We start from the raw sequence: 17,197 nt of genomic DNA on the forward strand, positions 1-17,197 counted from the left end.
GTCAGGGGCTGCTCATTCTTTCCCGGCTGCTCAGACCCAAAATAATACACTGCTTGGCCAATCACTTAAGCGTATTGCTAGCTAGATCTTATATCTTAAATTAACCCATTTTTATTATTTTATATTTTACCACGAGGTTCGTGGTTTACCAGTAAAGTTCTTGGGCACATCTGACCCTCCGGCAGCTACATGGCATGTCACTGACTCTGCTTTCTTTCTCCCAGCATTCAGTTTAATTTTCCTGCCTAGCTCTACTCTGCCCTATCACAGGTCAGAGTTGTTTCTTTATTCATTAACCAATAAAAGCAACACATATACAAAAGGACTTCCTACATCAACTAAGACTGTTGAACAATTCTTTAAGTGTATCTCAGCCTATTGAGAATTTTTTGTTGAGAATTCTCTGTTTAGATCTGTACCCTATTTTTTAATTGAATTATTTGGTATTTTGATGTCTAGTTTCTTGAGTTCTTTATATATTTTGGAGATCAGTCATCTATCTGATGTGGAGTTGGTGAAGATCTTTTCCCATTCTGTAGGCTGCTGTTTTGTCTTATTGATTGTGCCCTTTGCCTTACAAAAGCTTCTTAGTTTCAGAAGGTCCCATTTATTAATTGTTGCTCTCAGTGTCTGTGCTACTGGTGTTATACTTAGGCAGTGATCTCCTGTGTCCATGCATTCAAGGCTACTTCCCACTCTCTCTTCTTTGAGGTTTAGTGAGTCTGGATTTATTTTGAGGTCTTTGATCCATTTGGACTTGAGTTTTATGCATGGGAATAGATATGGATCTCATTTCATTCTTCTACATATTGATATGCACTTATGCCAGCACCATCTGTTGAAGATGCTTTCTTTTTTCCATTATATAATTTTAGCCTCTTTATCAAAAATCAAGTGTTCATAGGTGTGTGGATTAATACCAGGGTCTTTGATTCTATTTTATTGGTTCACTTGTTTGTTTTTATGCCAATACCAAGCTGTTTTCATTACTGTAGCACTATAATAGAGCTTGATGTCAGGAATGGTGATGCCCCCAGAAGTTCCTTTATTGTAGAGGATTGTTTTGGCTATCCTGGGTTTTTTTGTTTTTTGTTTTGTTTTTTTTTTTTTTTTATATGAAGTTCAGTATTGTTCTTTCGAGGTCTGTGAAGAAAGACTCTAAACTATAGTAGAGAGAGAGCCTGAACTGGCCTTCCCCTGTAATCAGATTAATGACTACCTTATTGTCATCATAGAACTTTCATTCAGCAACTGATGGAAACATTCACAATGAAACACTGGGCTGAGGAGAAGAGAGGGAGGAGTGAGAATATAAACAAAGGGGTGAAGACCATGATGGGTTCATCCACTGAAACAGCTGATCTGACCTAATGGAAGCTCACCAATTCTGGCCAGACAGGGAAGGAAGCAGCATAGGACCAAACTAGGCCCTTGAAATGTGGTTGACAGTTGCATGGCTAGGGCAGACTCTGGGGCCACTGGCAGTGGAACCAGGATTTATTTCCTACTTCTTGAATGTAACACCCAATTCTGTGTTATACCCTCGGTACAGTTTGAGCGCCACTGTACTGTACGCGAGTCGGGCAAGGGCCTGGAAATTGAAAGAACACACAAAGAGACCTGGGTCATTCGAAAGGAGATCAGCCGAATGCCATTTATTCAACCTTGGGGAAATCCTTATATACCTAGCTGCTGCACAAGGATTTCCGCCCAGGCAGGTGGGAAATTACCATACCAACGATGGAGTCAATGCCCTACAGATAATCACCAGGCGGGGCAGGGGGAGCACAGGAACAAACAGAATGCTTAAGTTAGCTGACCAGAAACTGTCCTCAAAATGAACCCCAGGAACAAGGGTAGACCCGGGCCCTACACTTGAACTGGCTTTTTGGAGCCCATTCTCTTTGGAGGGATACCTTGCTCAGTCCTGATATGGTGGTGTGGGGGGGTCTTGCCTCAACATGCTTTGTCAGACTTTTTTGACTCCCCATGAAGAGTGGGTGGGACTAGGGAGGGGAAAGATGGAGGGAACAGGAGGAGGAAAGGGAGTAGGACTAGGATTGGTATGTAAAATGAGAAAAAGATTTTTTTTTTAAATATAGTAGTCCAGCCATCTTGACAGATCTCATCACACAAGTCAAGATAAGGAAACAGCCTAAGTGTTCATTAATAGATGGATGGATTGAGATGTGTGGCATATATGTACACCCTGAAATATCATTCACCCAGTAAATATCCATGAAGTTCTGGCATTTGGTACAACACAAACTAACCTAGAATACTATATATGATGTGAAGTAAACCATGAATGGTAAAGACATATACCCCAAAATCTTATTTGTATGCGGAATGTAAAAAAGTTGAACTCAGCTGGGCAGTGGTGGTGCATGCCTTTATGCCAACATTTGGAAGGCAGAGGCAGGAGGATGTCTGTGAGTTTTAGGCAAGCCTGGTCTACAGAGCTAGCTAGTTCTAGGACAGTCAAGGCTACACAGAGAAACCCTGTCTTGAAAAACAGAAAAGTTTGAACTCAGAAATTGAGAGTAGAGCAGTGGTTAATGAGGGATGAGAGTTGTTAATCAAAGGGGACAAAATTAGGCAGGAAGAATAAGTTCTAGAGCACACACATGCGGGGTGGGGGGAGAGATTAAAGAGGTAATTATTAGTTCACTATCTTGATGGCAGAATAAAAGAGAACTCTGTAATAAAATGGACCTTACACTCGTCAGGTCAAGCAATATGGAGTGCTTCCCTTGAGACAGGATGGAAAAAGAAAAAGAACTGGTAGCATGACATTGTTTCTGATCATGACAAGACAAGAGATGTCCTGGAGAGGCATAAATATCTCATTGGGGTGGCGGCGGCTGATAAACATAAAACCATTAATACCAGAGGAAATGCTTTTATTCATATCCGAAATTGTTCTGAGAGAGTCTCTCTAGAGGACTCCCATAAATATAACACAAACACTTGCCCTCAAACCCCTATGCCAATACTAGACAACTAGAACATAACTAATTTGCTCTCCTGTTGACCTCACCTTGAGGGACTGAAGGCAATGAAATGGAGCAACCAGGTCCTGGCTTGTCTTCGGCCAATAAAGGAGACCAATCTGAATCAGAGATGAGCTGAAGGTAAAAGATGTCAACTTGCAACGAATTTCCCAAACTTAAAAAAATGCTTATCATTGTTATATTATCATTGTTTATTAGTTTACTATCATTCTTCTGGGTGCAAAAATAACCAGAGAACTTTAAAAATTCTTTCTGCATGGTACTAAAAAAGCTATGTTTTCACCTACGAACAAAAGGAATACAAGTCTTCACTCGTGTATGAAAGGAGTAGGGGTAAACAATGCAGTTTTCTGTTGTGCATTATAAATCTTGCTTGCAAGAAGAGTAGGTAAGTTTTACCTGGTGCATCTTACGCAGAACACTGCTTCACATAGCCTAAATAGTTTCATGTTCACAATGGCGTCATAGAATTATTACACTCATTGTGTTGGTGAGAAACAGCTGCAGAGAGGGGTTGGGTAACTTGCCTCAAGTTGTATGATTTAGTAAGTGCCAAAGCTGCCCATTCAGCTAATCCAAGCATGTCAGAATTCGATTTCTTTCCACAAATTCTTCTTTTCTCTCAAACATAACAATTACTGGATATGTAAAATTGAAACCACAGCCATATCAGTTTTATTAACACTTTGCGAGAGACATGCTATACCATGTGATTTACTATGTTTGACTTCCAAGAATAGGCCAATGGATCACCCCACAGCATTGTTGTCTTGAATACATGTTATCCTCTTCTGATTTTTCCCTTCTTTTCTAGGTGTGGAAAGCCGCTACAGAACCAAGTTCAGCTGAAAGGCCGTGACCTCCTGACCCTGAAGAACTTCACTGGAGAGGAGATTCAGTACATGTTATGGCTCTCTGCAGATCTGAAATTCCGGATAAAGAACAAAGGAGAAGTATGTGACATTTCTTTCTTCTCTTCCATTACAAACCAATAGCCCTTTTGGAAGCTGCTTTCCTAAGGCAGAGGGAAACAAAATGCATTAAAATTCCTGAACGTTAGCTGAGTAATGAAACTTCAGGCAAGGTAATTGATCAGCACTGAGTGTACAGGCATGTGAATAAGCATGAAAAGCAGTTATTCTAGGACAAGTCCTTGCGCTTTTTTCCCAGAAGAACACTGAAATTCATTAGTAACTGGATCTGAAACTGAGATATCATTTGTCTAGAAAGATTTTGTTCTTCTACGTCCCTTTTCTCTCTTGTGTTTTCTATCAGTTAAAACTTAAAGATGATGTATTGGTTTTTAAAAATACGTTTCTGTTCTGGAAATATGGCAGATATGTCATCATTATGATAATATGCACATTGATGAAATTATGTTTTTAAAAGCATTTCAATTATAAAGGAACAAGCAAATGCTAGCCAAATCGAGGAAGAAATGGAATGTGGTGCTTAACTATGGGCATTGTTCTGCATTTTGAGCAATTTCTGTTTCAAAATGCTAAATGAAGTGGCTTCAGCTAGAGGGATTGCTTAATTTGAAAGCATATTTGTGTTATGAATTTGTACAAAAGCTGCTTGTTTGTTTCTGAGACTGGGTCTTGCTTCTATACCTTTGACTGACCTGGTACTCGCTATGTGAAGCAGACTGACCTCAAACTCACAGAGATCCCCTGCCTCTGCCTCCCCAGTGCTGGGGTGTGTCACTTTGCCTGGCTCAAAGGCATTTAAAAAATATTTTGTTTCAGGCTGAAGAAAATTGATATGACTTTGGCTTTCTTATCTAGCTGGCTAGCTCTCCAAGCTCCGAAGAGGCTAGGTGATGCTCCAGCATCTATGTGTTGATGCTCTTGTAGAAGACTTGAAACAGGGGGAAAGGCCTGCTTAGGCTGCAGACCTTTGCCTTTTTATGCTTTGCTGACTGAAGACCAAAAGACCCGAGCGCATTTTAACAGGAAGCCTAATAACACAAGAGGAAGGAGAAAGAGCTCCACCCAGTACTCAAGCTCCCGGAGTGTTTTCAAATGACTTCCAGGAACAAAGCCTGTATGTTCTCTCATGAGGGAGACCGATGAATATGAAGTCTGAAAAACCGAGCTTCATTAGTGTCTTAAGTAAGGACTCTTAGTGTTCCATGTTGTGAGAGAGTAGGATCTTACTAGCTGAGAAAGTCACTCCGAATTCAGTATCTTCAGCATCTCTGGAATTAAAAGGGATTGTGATAGAGTTCAGTAAGATGATGGCGCCAGTGTGGAATATTCTGCTTTGCATAAGCTCCCAAATTGAGCCCACTAATCAGCAATAATGTATGCCAGGCAGAGCAACATTCATCTGTAACCCTAGGCCTTTAAAGATGGAAATAAGAGGATGGGGAGTTCAAAGCCTACCTCTGCTACATAGCAAGTTCAAGGTTAGCCTGGACTGCACGAGAAACCTGTATCTAAAAATAGTCTTAATTCCTAATTTCATGTTAATAATCTGTGTGTATTGAATGTGAAACAACTTTAAACTCAGTTTTTAAACAATATTGTGTCCATTTACTCTGAAGTAGTAGTTATTTGACCTGTGTTTTCATTAGCATTTTGAAATACAATCCTTGATATTGGATAGGAAGTATACCTTGCATTTTAATTGCAATTTTTGTCCTTGGTTTTCAGTATTTGCCTTTACTGCAAGGAAAATCCTTGGGAATGATTTTTGAGAAAAGAAGTACTCGAACCAGACTGTCCACAGAAACAGGTGAGTCCACTGGAAAACTCATACTTGGCTCGAAGAGCCGGCCAGAGGATGGGCACGAGGAAGGGCGTCATCACTGGGGAGTTTGTTGTGTCTCTTTAGCAACCACAGAGAGCAGCTGTCTCACTGGGGCAGCGGTACAGGGGTGTCCTTCAATTCTTGTAAAAGCTATAGGCAGAAAGACCAGCCTCATCTGTAGGACGGCTGTGAAAAGTTGACTAGCCACTTTAGATTGTGCTTCCTGTGTATGGCGAAATGTAAGTGGACACCAACCCTGAGGCCCAAAACTCAGCTGAGAAATGGGTCTTTTTACTCATGAATGTTTTCTTCTGTGCCAATTCTATTAGATGAGGGGAATTTAACCTCTTCTGCATTCGACAGTCCTTATTTGTCTCAGGGTTTATTTTATGGTTATCGGGTCTCCTTTCCCTGTCTCCAGTTATACCTAACCCCTGGTGGATATTTGAAGGTCTAGAAAGCTAGGGATCAGCTAGTGTGCTTGGTCGTCAGGGCATTGCCATCTGATGTTTACATCGGAGCCTCCTGGGACTTTATATCTCTATTGGAGTGGCCTTATAGTGATTAATAATGAAGTTCATCAAATAGATAGCCCCCCCCAAAGAATTTCACAAGGATTAAGTGACCTCTAATTTCACTCAGTAAAAATCACACCAAGGTCTGGACCTCAAGACCACATTTCTTATTAAAATACTTCCCTTGCCCCTTGAGAGAAGGAAACAGGAAGAGGGAAATCTGTAAGATGTCACCTAATCTTAGAAGTCCCTGGAAGGAAACAGATGGCTCCATTTTTTAAGACATTTCTTTGGCATTTGAGCGATTGTGGGGAGAAATGAATAAACCTGCCAGTCATTCTCAAACTCTGTTTCGTCCTAACACTGATTTTCTAGGAATCTGGCAGAATTTTATCTTTTTAAAAATTTAACCATTAGTACTTCAAGAGTCCTATTGGTGACTTAAAGAATTAGTATATAAAAACTGTTCAGTTTTTAATTTCTTAAGTGATTATGTTTTGGTGGTTCTACAATTTTCTCTGTTTAAATATTATACTTGATATTGAAATATCCCTGAATAGTTTCCTCCATAATGCTGTATTAAAACTATCAGTAATGGCAAGAGTGAGGCTGTCACAGAGTTTGGATAATGACTCCGACAGTGCTCCCTATTAATTATATGGATCACCACACTTCATCGTCATGACGACGTGATGAAAATAAGATGGAGGAGCGCAGGTTGATCTAGGTTCAGGAAAGGCCCAAGTTCACATAGCTAACATATGGCAGACATGCGATTGGATGCAATTGTTAAGTTTACTTTTTTAAGAAATCTAGTTTAATTGAAGCCTGAGATGCTCACATTTTATTCTAGTGAAATTGTTCCCACAAATGGCACGAAGCACTTTGTTAGACTACAACCGTCTCTAAAGAAGTGCTCCGAAAGCTGCACAGCATTGCAAACTCTATCAACCAATGCATGAGGACAGGAATATTTGGCCTTTAAAATGTATGGTTCACAGGGTATTTGTTATTATCCTCAGTAAATCCCTCTGGGTCTAATTGGACATGGCATGCTGCCAACCAAACTCAGGAACAGACAAATTAGAGTGAGAAGCTGCCTTAAATGCTTGCAGAAATGACAAAGCCATGGCCAAACCAGTTCTGCCGAGTGCATCACCAGGGAATAGACACCAGGATCTTGTTTGAGGTATTTGTCACAGCACTGCGTCCCCACCTCTGTATATGTATATCATTTTCCAACACATACAGCATCCTTGCTATTTAGAATTAAAATAGTTTGTATCTCATTGTCAGTTGCTGCCACAGAATTGTGCCATTCCCCAGGATGAGGCAATTCTTATAGTATCGTCCTTAAGGGTTCCATCTTAAGACTGAGATTCGGGGGTCCAACAATGTTTCTACTTATTTCAGGAAATAGGACATGATTATCCACACATATTAATTGTTCATGAAACATGTATATTAAGTCTAGCACACTTTCAGAGAAGTGTATAGATCACTAAGTATATGACAATTCAATGGATTCTTACAGTAAATGCATAATTACAACTGATACCCAAGAGAGCAGAATGCTAACGGGACTCGGAAGCCCTTTGCATCAACCCTGTTTTTCCTTCAAGCCATTACTCATCCATGCAAAGGCAACCATTATCTAGGCTTCTACTACCACAAACTAGCTGTGCCTGCTTTCAACCTTAGTCTTAAAGGAACCGTTCAGCATGTGCTCTTTTGTGTCTGGCTTCTTTGCTCCGCATTATGTTTGTAAGACAATGTCCATGTCTTTGTGTGTAGCTTTAGACCATTCATTCTGCATCTCTCAGTGTATGGCTGCTTGGCAAACCAGGCAATTCTCCTGTGTATCTACTGGCAATTGTATTCTTTTATTGCAAATTAATTGAGTTGATAGACAGATACATATTTTTAAATCCTAGTAAATGCAGTAGCAGAGAGAAAGACACACAGGGAATTGCAAGTGGTGCTTCTTCCCATTATTTAACACGAGCATGTCACGTCAAGGTGAAATTGAAGTTGGTACTGTAGCAGCTGTTTCAAATTCATCATCTTTACAAAGGTACCGATAGGAAGATTGGGATTCTAGTCTGAAGCAGGGCACGGGAGAGGTTAATGAGTGCCTCAGGTCTACCAGATAGAGGCATCAAATCCCTCCTATTTGTACTGAATGGATTCTACTTATACCCTTTGCTCCAAAGCCCACAGGGAAATGTAAAGAAAACAAAGAGAAACATAAGATTCGCTTTATTTTCTCAAACAGAAATTGAGAAATTAACAGGAGAAAAAACATGGAATGGAAATAGGAATAAATATAAGAGGTAAAAAGATGTGTCTTAATGAAAGGTGAGGGAGCGTGGAGACTCACCCTTCTGTTCTCTCCTCTGCCATGGCCGCTCTTAGTGCTTTTCAAATCCTCTAATGCCCTTTGAATACCGCATCACCACCCAGGCCTGATAAATTAGCAAACAGTCGACTTGCACCTTTGGATTGGGGTCTGAGTTTCTTTTTGACCAGTGAAAAAGAGAAACCCCTTCTCAGAAGCAGTATCTGACCCTGCTAGTTTTGTGTCAAGCCTGACACAAACTAGAGTCATTTGGGAAAGGGATTCTCAGTTGAGAAAATAGCTACATAAGATTTTCCTGTAGTCAAGTCTGTAAGGCATTTTCTTGACTAATGACTGGTGGGGAGGATCCACCCCAATGAGAGTGGTGCCACCCCTAGGCTGGTGGTCCTGGGTGCTATAGGAAAGCAGGCCTAGCATATCATGGAGAGCAAGCCAGTATGAAGTGCCCCTTCATCCTCTCTGCATCAGCTACTGCCTTCAGGTTCTTCCTCTGTTTGGGTTTCTGCCCTGAGGTGTGACTTCATCGCTGACCTCCGGAGTTGACTTCACAGATACTGCTGATTTGAATGTTGTAGTTTTTGTGCCTTCTTCATGGAAGAGGAACCATGAGAAACACACAGAACAATGCAGACCAGAACAGCTAACCCAGGCGGGCTGCAGGCTGCAGACACAGGACTGAAACACATGTTTATGCTGCATGCTGTTGTTGGTACACGAAGACACAGCTTCTGCCTTAGAGTAAGAGAGTTTATTCTGAAGGCAGATATGAGTGGCCATGTAATAGTCTCATAGCAACAGAGCAAAGAAAGTTATGAGCCCTTTCAAATACAGTGGTGGGTACCTCAGCTACAGCCATGGGAAAGCCTCTACTGTAGGCCTTGTATGCTGTTTTATGACATTCTTAGTCTCTGTGTAGGTGGAATTGAGGTGTCTGTTACACAATTCCAGAAGGGTTTACCTGGTACTCACCCAGATGTTAGGTTTCAAAGAGAAGTGGGTAATAAGTGCTCTTTAAAAAGAGAAAACAGCAGAAGATAAATTATCAATGGGCTCTGGACCTGCAATGTTCTCACTGTCCACAATTTTAATTCATCGATCAGTCTTGTAGAATGTAAATGTAGATGTCACTTCTTTGGGGACACTTCCGTGCACACTGCTGAGATGGCGAGTTCCTTACTTAGTGATGTGATCATTGCTAATTAATTGGGAGTTAATTGCTGGTACATTAACTCAGGTTCCTTAATCAGAGTCAGTCTGTCCAGAGTCTTCCTCCCACCTTAGCGACTGGCCCAAAGATGATCCAATCACTGCAGTGCAGAGGACACAGTAAGATGAGCCAGCTTTGCCTTGAAACTGTTCTTATACATGTGAGACTCCAGCGAGAGAACAATGGACTCAATAAGCCTGACCAAATAATCCAAAATCCTGTGTACCTCTGAAGGTCTCTGGTATGGACTTAATAAAAGGTTGAAATTAAGAAAAAAAAATGAAGTTTCTAATCTTTCCATCAACACTACAGAGGTTTGGGAAATAGGTCCTCTCTCCAGAGTCAATGTCCTTCCTTCCTTTACTCATAGATTCAACTAGCATTCCTGATATACTTACTATTTGACAGTCTTTATAGGAAAAGTTTGTGACTCACTCAACAGTAAACAAAAAATAGGGAACCCCCCTCTCTCATGGCACTTACTTTCTAGTGGGTACAGATACAACAAACAATAGGCATAATCAATAAACGAATTAGAGAGCATGGTGAATGGCAATGCATTCTCTCAGCACAGAGAATGGCTCTAATGACAAAGTAGAAAGCTTTGCACCATTATTGGAACCTGTGCTTTTAGCCAGAATGAAATAGGCCACCTGAGAGTTTGGGGAAAAGGTAGACATACTCTAAGTTGCATTTTATAAGGTTACACTGACTACTCTGTTGAAAATCAACTGTGGGTGTGCGGGGTACGGAAACAATACAAAAGCAGTAAAATATGTCAGTGTGGGGGGAGCCGTAGAGAGAGGAAGGCTAGCCCCAGTGTGGTAGTAATGAGAAAGACAGGAAGGATGAATTCTATATATGTTTTGAAAGGAGATCCAAAGAGATTAAATTTACTTGGCAAAAGATGGGTGTCAAGGACGACTTCAAGATTTCTACCTAGGAATTATGAAAGTTGCAGGTGGAACAGGTCAAAAGCAAATGGCCAGACATTCATTGTTGCTTGTGTTGAGTTTGAGATGTCTGTTAGACATACAAAGAAAGATGTTGAAAAGTGCTTGTATATGAGTCTGGAGGTTAAGAGAAAGACCTTGAAAGAGGTGTTCATCAGCATAGAGAGAATATTTGAAGCCAGAGAGCTTGATACAGTGAAGTTAGATAGAAAGAAGAGGACCAAGAACTAACCTTGGAAGGCTCCAATGTTTAGCAGTCAAGGAAAATAGTAGAAACCAGAAATCAAGACCAAGAAGGAATAATTGACAAACTAGATATAAAAGCAGGAAGGTGTGGTATCTTGGAGTTTATATAAAGGATGGTTTTTAAGGAGAGACTGCTGTTCCATTTTGTTAAAGAGATGAGAAGAAAGGGGCAAAAAGATGGAACAATGTGGAGGTCATGTTGATGTTGATGGGAGGAGTCTTGCTGCAGTGATGGCTAGCAAAGCCTCCCTTCAAGGGAGGGAGGGAGGGAGGGAGGGAGGGAGAAAGAGAGAGAGAGAGACTCATTAGACAGGACAAAGAATTAAAGTGATACTTGAAAGTGAACATAGTGCCAAGAAAAAGTTTTGTTAATGACTGAGCATAGTTCTTGATGACTATGACATAAAGAGATAAAGAATTGATTATGTTCGTGAACAGTTAAAGGGGTTGACTTCTAGTGTATGAATGGGAGCATGGGACAAAGGTGACCCATGAGTTGTTAAGCATTTGAGTAAAGATCTACAGAATATGGGTGAATTGGGCATGTTAAGACAGTAGGAAGAGACATGGAAACATGAGAGATAAGAAGTTCACCCATGCTTAATGGGAAATAAAGCAGAATATATGGACACAGATGCAGGTAAGTGGAGTGTTAGTAAGGAACACGGAAGTCCTCTGATAGCTGTAATATGCTCATTAAGGTAGGAAATAGGCCCAGCAGTTTAATGCTGCTGCTACCTTCAAGATATGCATAGATTAATCATACAACCACTTTCTTACTACTTCAGGGACTGCCATTCTGGTCTGAGTTCTGAACATTCATCCAAATTTTACAAATGTCTCTCCTTATTGGCCTCCTTGATTCTGCCCCATTATGTATATATTTCATTAAAACCAAAGTCTAATTATCTTACTCATCAGCTCCAACCTTCGATAGATTTTCATTTTTCTCAGACAAAATGCAATTCTTGCTTCTTATTCCCACCTTCCTTTTGCAGCCTCCCTTCTACTCCTCTTCACACACACTGTATTTTCCACACCCATCTTCTTGCTAGCTCCTGAATCCACCAGTTGTGACCCTTACACAAGACAAATAACTAGTCTTCTGTCCATCTGATAGGTTTCTCATGGTCCACACTATCACATTTTTCAACGTTCACTCAAATAGCTCTTCAATGACCATGACATTTAAAATGGCAATTCCTGTTTTACATTTTCTGTTGTCCTTTGTTACTCAAATTTTATAACACTTACCAGTATCTAATATCTAATATATATGAGGCTACTCAGTTACTTTATAATCAGTATTTCATCACTAGAATACAAGTTACAAAAAAGCAAAGAGTTATGTTTTATAGAATTCATACAATAGTTCTATTAAACTGTTTCTTAGCGGAAAATCAAAGAGAAAGATGTATAAAATGCCAGTAAGTGCTCTTGATTTGTATTGTAAGATTCAAGACATGCTGGCTTCTAGTAAAATGGTAGACATTGTAACATAAATAATTATTGTAGCTTTTGATGCTTATTTTTATGATAGAAGTTTTCAAGTAAATACAAAGTAGAAAGGTCAGCATAAAGAACACATAATACCCCTTATATCAATCTAACAATTGTTAGCGTATTATCTTCCTTAGTTTGTCTATTTGTTCTCATTGTTAAAGTATTTTTAATATAAATTAAAACTATGGCATTTTATCCCCCACACCCTCCTTTACATTATTTAAAATACAGAATATTTTCATCAATAGCTGCAATGTGATTAACAAAATGGTTCCTTAATAACATTCAATAACAGTCTGTCTTGGTCTGGGTTGCTATGGATGTATATAAATACTATGTTCAACAACATCTTGGGGAGGAAATGACTTGTATTAGTTAGAACTCTCGGGTCACTGTTCATCATGAAGGGAATTCAAGACAAGCACTCAAGGCAGAAACCTGGAGGTAGGAACTGAAGCAGAGGTCATAGAGAGAAATACTGCATACTAGCTTGCTCCTATGACTTGCTCAGCCTGCTTTCTGATAGAACCCAGGACTTCCTGGCCAGGGATTACACCACCCACAATAGGTTGGGCCCTCCCCTATCAATCACTAATCAAGAAAATGTCCTACTGGCCTGTCTACACCCCAATCTTATGGAGGCATTTTCTCAACTGAAGTTCCTTCTTCCCAGATGACTGGGACTTGTGTCAAGTTGACAAAAACATATCCAGCCAGGACATAGTCCATACTGAAATATTCTTCAAATTATGCCTATACATCAGTAAAGAGTTTCAGGAAATTTTGAATCCAACTCCCATTTGTAGGACCAGAATTCCTCACCCAGTTCCCTGGGTGATTGATGATTTCCTCCTTACAAAGTAAATCCCCTAAACAGATGCAATTAGCAAACTGTGACAGTTATGTTTTCCTGGACATAAATTTGACACATCACAATATAAAGTATGTTTGCAAAATACAAGAGTTATCTTGAAATTATGCTGAATAGAATGTGTTGGGAGAACAGGGCGAGTCAGACTCCTGTGCTCCAGCACCTGTAATGCTCTAAGCACACATATGGTGGAAAGCAGTGAGGGCCATGTCCCACTTGGTACTTTGCTTTGTCTTCATTAGAAGATGATGACCAGTAATCCTTTATTTCTTAGTAACTTTAAACTACCACCTCGGTTCTTGCTTTCTATTTTTTAAACTTAAAGTAAAATTTACGTATAGAAAATGGTCAATATTAAATGTGCAATTCAATGTTGACAAATGCACATGTCTGTGTAACCTATAAACTCCGTGAAGATGTAGAATATTTCAGTTAACACAGAAAAACACTGCAGTACCCCTTTCCAGTCAATCACACATAGCCCAGCTACAGCAACAGCTATCTCTTCTACTCCAGATATTTACTCCTAGATATTTCCCTACACTAAATATTTACTCTTTCATTTAGCATAACATTTCTGAAGGTTCATTCCTTTTTTATTGCTAATTAATACCCCGTTGTCACCCAGGACATCCCTTATAACTCAAGTTTATTTCTTTGTCATCCTAGAAGATTATCTTTCTATATTGGAAGAATTAAAAAGTAGACACAGTTCCCCCAAAGGGAGCAATGTTCCATTATTTCCAGTTCCTCAATAAAAAGAGGGGGGGGATAAGCATGAATTCAAAAGAAAGGTAAGTGGTTTTACATATTCATATTTTTGCATAGTTTTCATATTCATCCCTAGATTTATCACTTTGTTATGCTTGAAAATTCCCAACAGAATGGTTGAAGAGCTTTAAGGTGTGTAGACTTTGCTATTGGAGATGGTACTAGTATTAATGCCTCATGATTTTGTTTTGCACTTTAGTTATTTTTTCAAAAAAAAAAAAACGTTCTTTTTCTTTCATTGTAGGCTTTGCTCTACTGGGAGGACACCCTTGTTTTCTTACCACCCAAGACATTCATCTGGGTGTGAATGAAAGTCTTACAGACACAGCTCGGTTTGTAAAAAAATTTTTCTTTCCAAATGTTACTTCAAACTTTGATGGATTCATGTAAAAGAGAAGATGACGATTCTCTTTCAATAATGGTTTCCCCTCTCAGTGTCCTTTGTACCCCTCCCATTTACTGGACTCTTTGCCTGATGTTTGAAATGCCTCTCTTTCATCCTATAGCCCCTTTCGATGAGAGTCTTAGTTTGCTTCCATTGCTATGATATGCACCAAGGTAAAAGCAGTTTGGGGAGCAAAAGGGCTTATTTCATGTTAAGGTCCATTATACAGGAAGCCAGGACAAGAACTCAAGACAGAAACCTAGAAGTAGGAACTAATGCAGAGGCCATCCATGTTCAAGCACTGCTTCCTTGCTTACTCTTCTTGGCTTGCTCAGCCTGCTTTCTTATACCATCCAGGATTACCTGCCCTGGGGTGGCATCACTCCCAGTGTTCTAGGCCCTCCTTTATTGATTGGCAATCAAGAAAATGTCCCAATGGCAATCTGGTGGAGACACTTCCTCAACTGAGGTTCCTCTTCCCATTCAACACTAGTTTGTATCAAGTTGACGTAGACACAAAAATCTAACAAAGAGAATGGTTTGAGTCTTTTCCTTAGCAATTTATTTTTGTGTGTGTGGTTGATCTACCTTCATGCATTTCTGTGCACAATGTAAATGCCTGGTGCCCTCTGAGGCTAGAAGAGGGCATTGAATACTTCAGGATGGGCTTTACAGAAGGCTGCGAGCCATTGTGGGTGCTGGGAATTTATTCTAGATCTTCTGTAACAACAACCATTGCAAATAACCACTGATAAATCTCTCCATCTCTCCTTAGCAATTTCACAGCGGTGTATTAAAAAATTCCAAATTTAATAAAATTTAAAATTTATCAAGATGACTCTTACATTTAACAATCAAGGAAGTGTGAGTCTAAGAAAACTGCCATGTTCGTTCATAGCTCATCTGTACCAATAATACAAATAGCTAACATTTATTAGTCACTATATGAGCAAGTATTATTCTAAAGCATCTACCCTAGTAAGAGCCTGAACAGATTAACACGCAAAAGTGAAACGATAAACTCAGGAACATACATACTAGCTGTGATAGCACAGAGTCTCAAATGCCAAGGTATTAATATAGTACAGATATTCTTGTTTGGTAAAAGAAAATGACAGGCCATTGAAATACATGCTCACTTAGAAATTCTGACACAGAATGGCTCCCTCGTATCCAATAAGTAGTCTCCAAGGTCACCATGGATGTCAACCTCCAGTCAAATCCTAGGAGAAGAGAGCGTGAAAAAGCTATATTCACTTCAAAGCTGTCTTCCAGAGAAGTACCACAGTCAATGGCAGCAACACTACACTGACAAGTCCTAGCAGCTCACACTCAGCGAGAAGAAAATTGAGCTCACTATATAATATTGAAACATTTGAACATCGGTCTTTTGACTTCCTGTATAAGGATCTTACGATTGTCCATTTTTAGCTCATAAATACACAGTAAATAACTTTGTTGAATGTTTTATGGCAATAGAGAAGACTAATTTCCCCCCAAACATCTCATGACACAAAGCAATTCTTTCCAAATAATGTTTGCTTTTTATTCCAGCTCCTCTAGTATATGCTAGAGAATTTGCTTAGTTGACTTCCTAAAGAGATTTCAAGAACTCTTCTTCAAGCCTTTTATGTTTGAAGATGTTGTGTTATTTCATATAAAGCAATGGGAGTACTAAGAGGTGATGTCATTGTCTTTTGGATAGTAGGGACACAAAGAATAAATGAACATGACATTTTTAGGATATTTTTCCAAGTATTCTGCTACTTACAGAGATTATATTGCCCAGTGATTATTACAACAAAGTAAAGCATTTTAATTCATAAGCAAGTAACAAAAGCAAGTGAAAGAAAAAGACAGGACTGCACCTAGGAGAGACATTTTGAGGGGGGACCTCTAGAATGCACCAGGTGAGCAGGAGTGAATAAGGCAGTGTGAACTAATGGTTGCAGAAGTACGCAACTGAGGGAATAGCTGAGCATCCAAGAAAAGGTAAAGCAGTGCATTCTGGCAGCTAGAACAATATTAGGGTCCAGAAATCAGCGGACTGTTAGGAGACTCAAAGCAGAAGACAAACATCTAACCCTAGCTGATTGCTGGGGCCGAATATAAACATGTACCTTCCTTTGACTTCTCTCCGAGCAATTCCCCCTGTGGGTCCTTAGAGAAGCTCTACACATTTCCAGAGCCAAACCATCTAGTCACAAGCTCCAGTGTAACTGTGACCTTTTGAATTCATCCAATTACTTCTAGTGTATGTATGGTAGAATAAGGATAAAACTGGATCCATAGAATTCTTTCTGATCATTAAACTCAACCTAAAAGGTTAAATAAAAATAATAGTTACTTCTTAAAGGATGTTTACCACAGACTTCTGTTATCATTGTAAAATGTTTGCAAAGTCAGCATTATTGGCTCAGTTTTATAATCAAAAAAGCCACGAGACACAGAAGTAATGAAACTTAGATGCTAAGTCTGGGTTTCCATGCTTTTATTACCTACTCTTGCTGTTTCTATTTCATGGAAAAAATAAGTTGTAGACAATATTGACTTGTGGGAGCTCTCCAAGACCATCATGCTGAGGTTTGGTGAGTCATTGTATTAACCCTCACAGAACTC

The 17,197-nt window shown here is 39.6% G+C and overlaps 1 protein-coding gene across 3 annotated transcripts in view; it reads left to right on the forward strand.

Annotated features, from left to right (window-relative positions):
• Positions 1-17,197, forward strand: part of Otc (ornithine transcarbamylase) — a 99,964-nt gene that overhangs the window by 41,387 nt on the left and 41,380 nt on the right. For 2 of the 3 annotated variants that reach the window (XM_057759715.1, XM_057759714.1), the window contains 3 exons: positions 3,829-3,967; positions 5,672-5,753; positions 14,438-14,525. In XM_057759715.1, coding sequence (XP_057615698.1) covers positions 3,829-3,967; positions 5,672-5,753; positions 14,438-14,525 — 309 coding nt within the window. Of the gene's footprint in view, positions 1-3,102; positions 3,135-3,828; positions 3,968-5,671; positions 5,754-14,437; positions 14,526-17,197 lie in introns of those variants that run through there. The other variant, XM_057759716.1, reaches the window with a different exon arrangement.

The sequence above is a fragment of the Chionomys nivalis genome, chromosome X, assembly GCF_950005125.1.
Source record: "Chionomys nivalis chromosome X, mChiNiv1.1, whole genome shotgun sequence".
NCBI classification, from domain to species: domain Eukaryota; kingdom Metazoa; phylum Chordata; class Mammalia; order Rodentia; family Cricetidae; genus Chionomys; species Chionomys nivalis.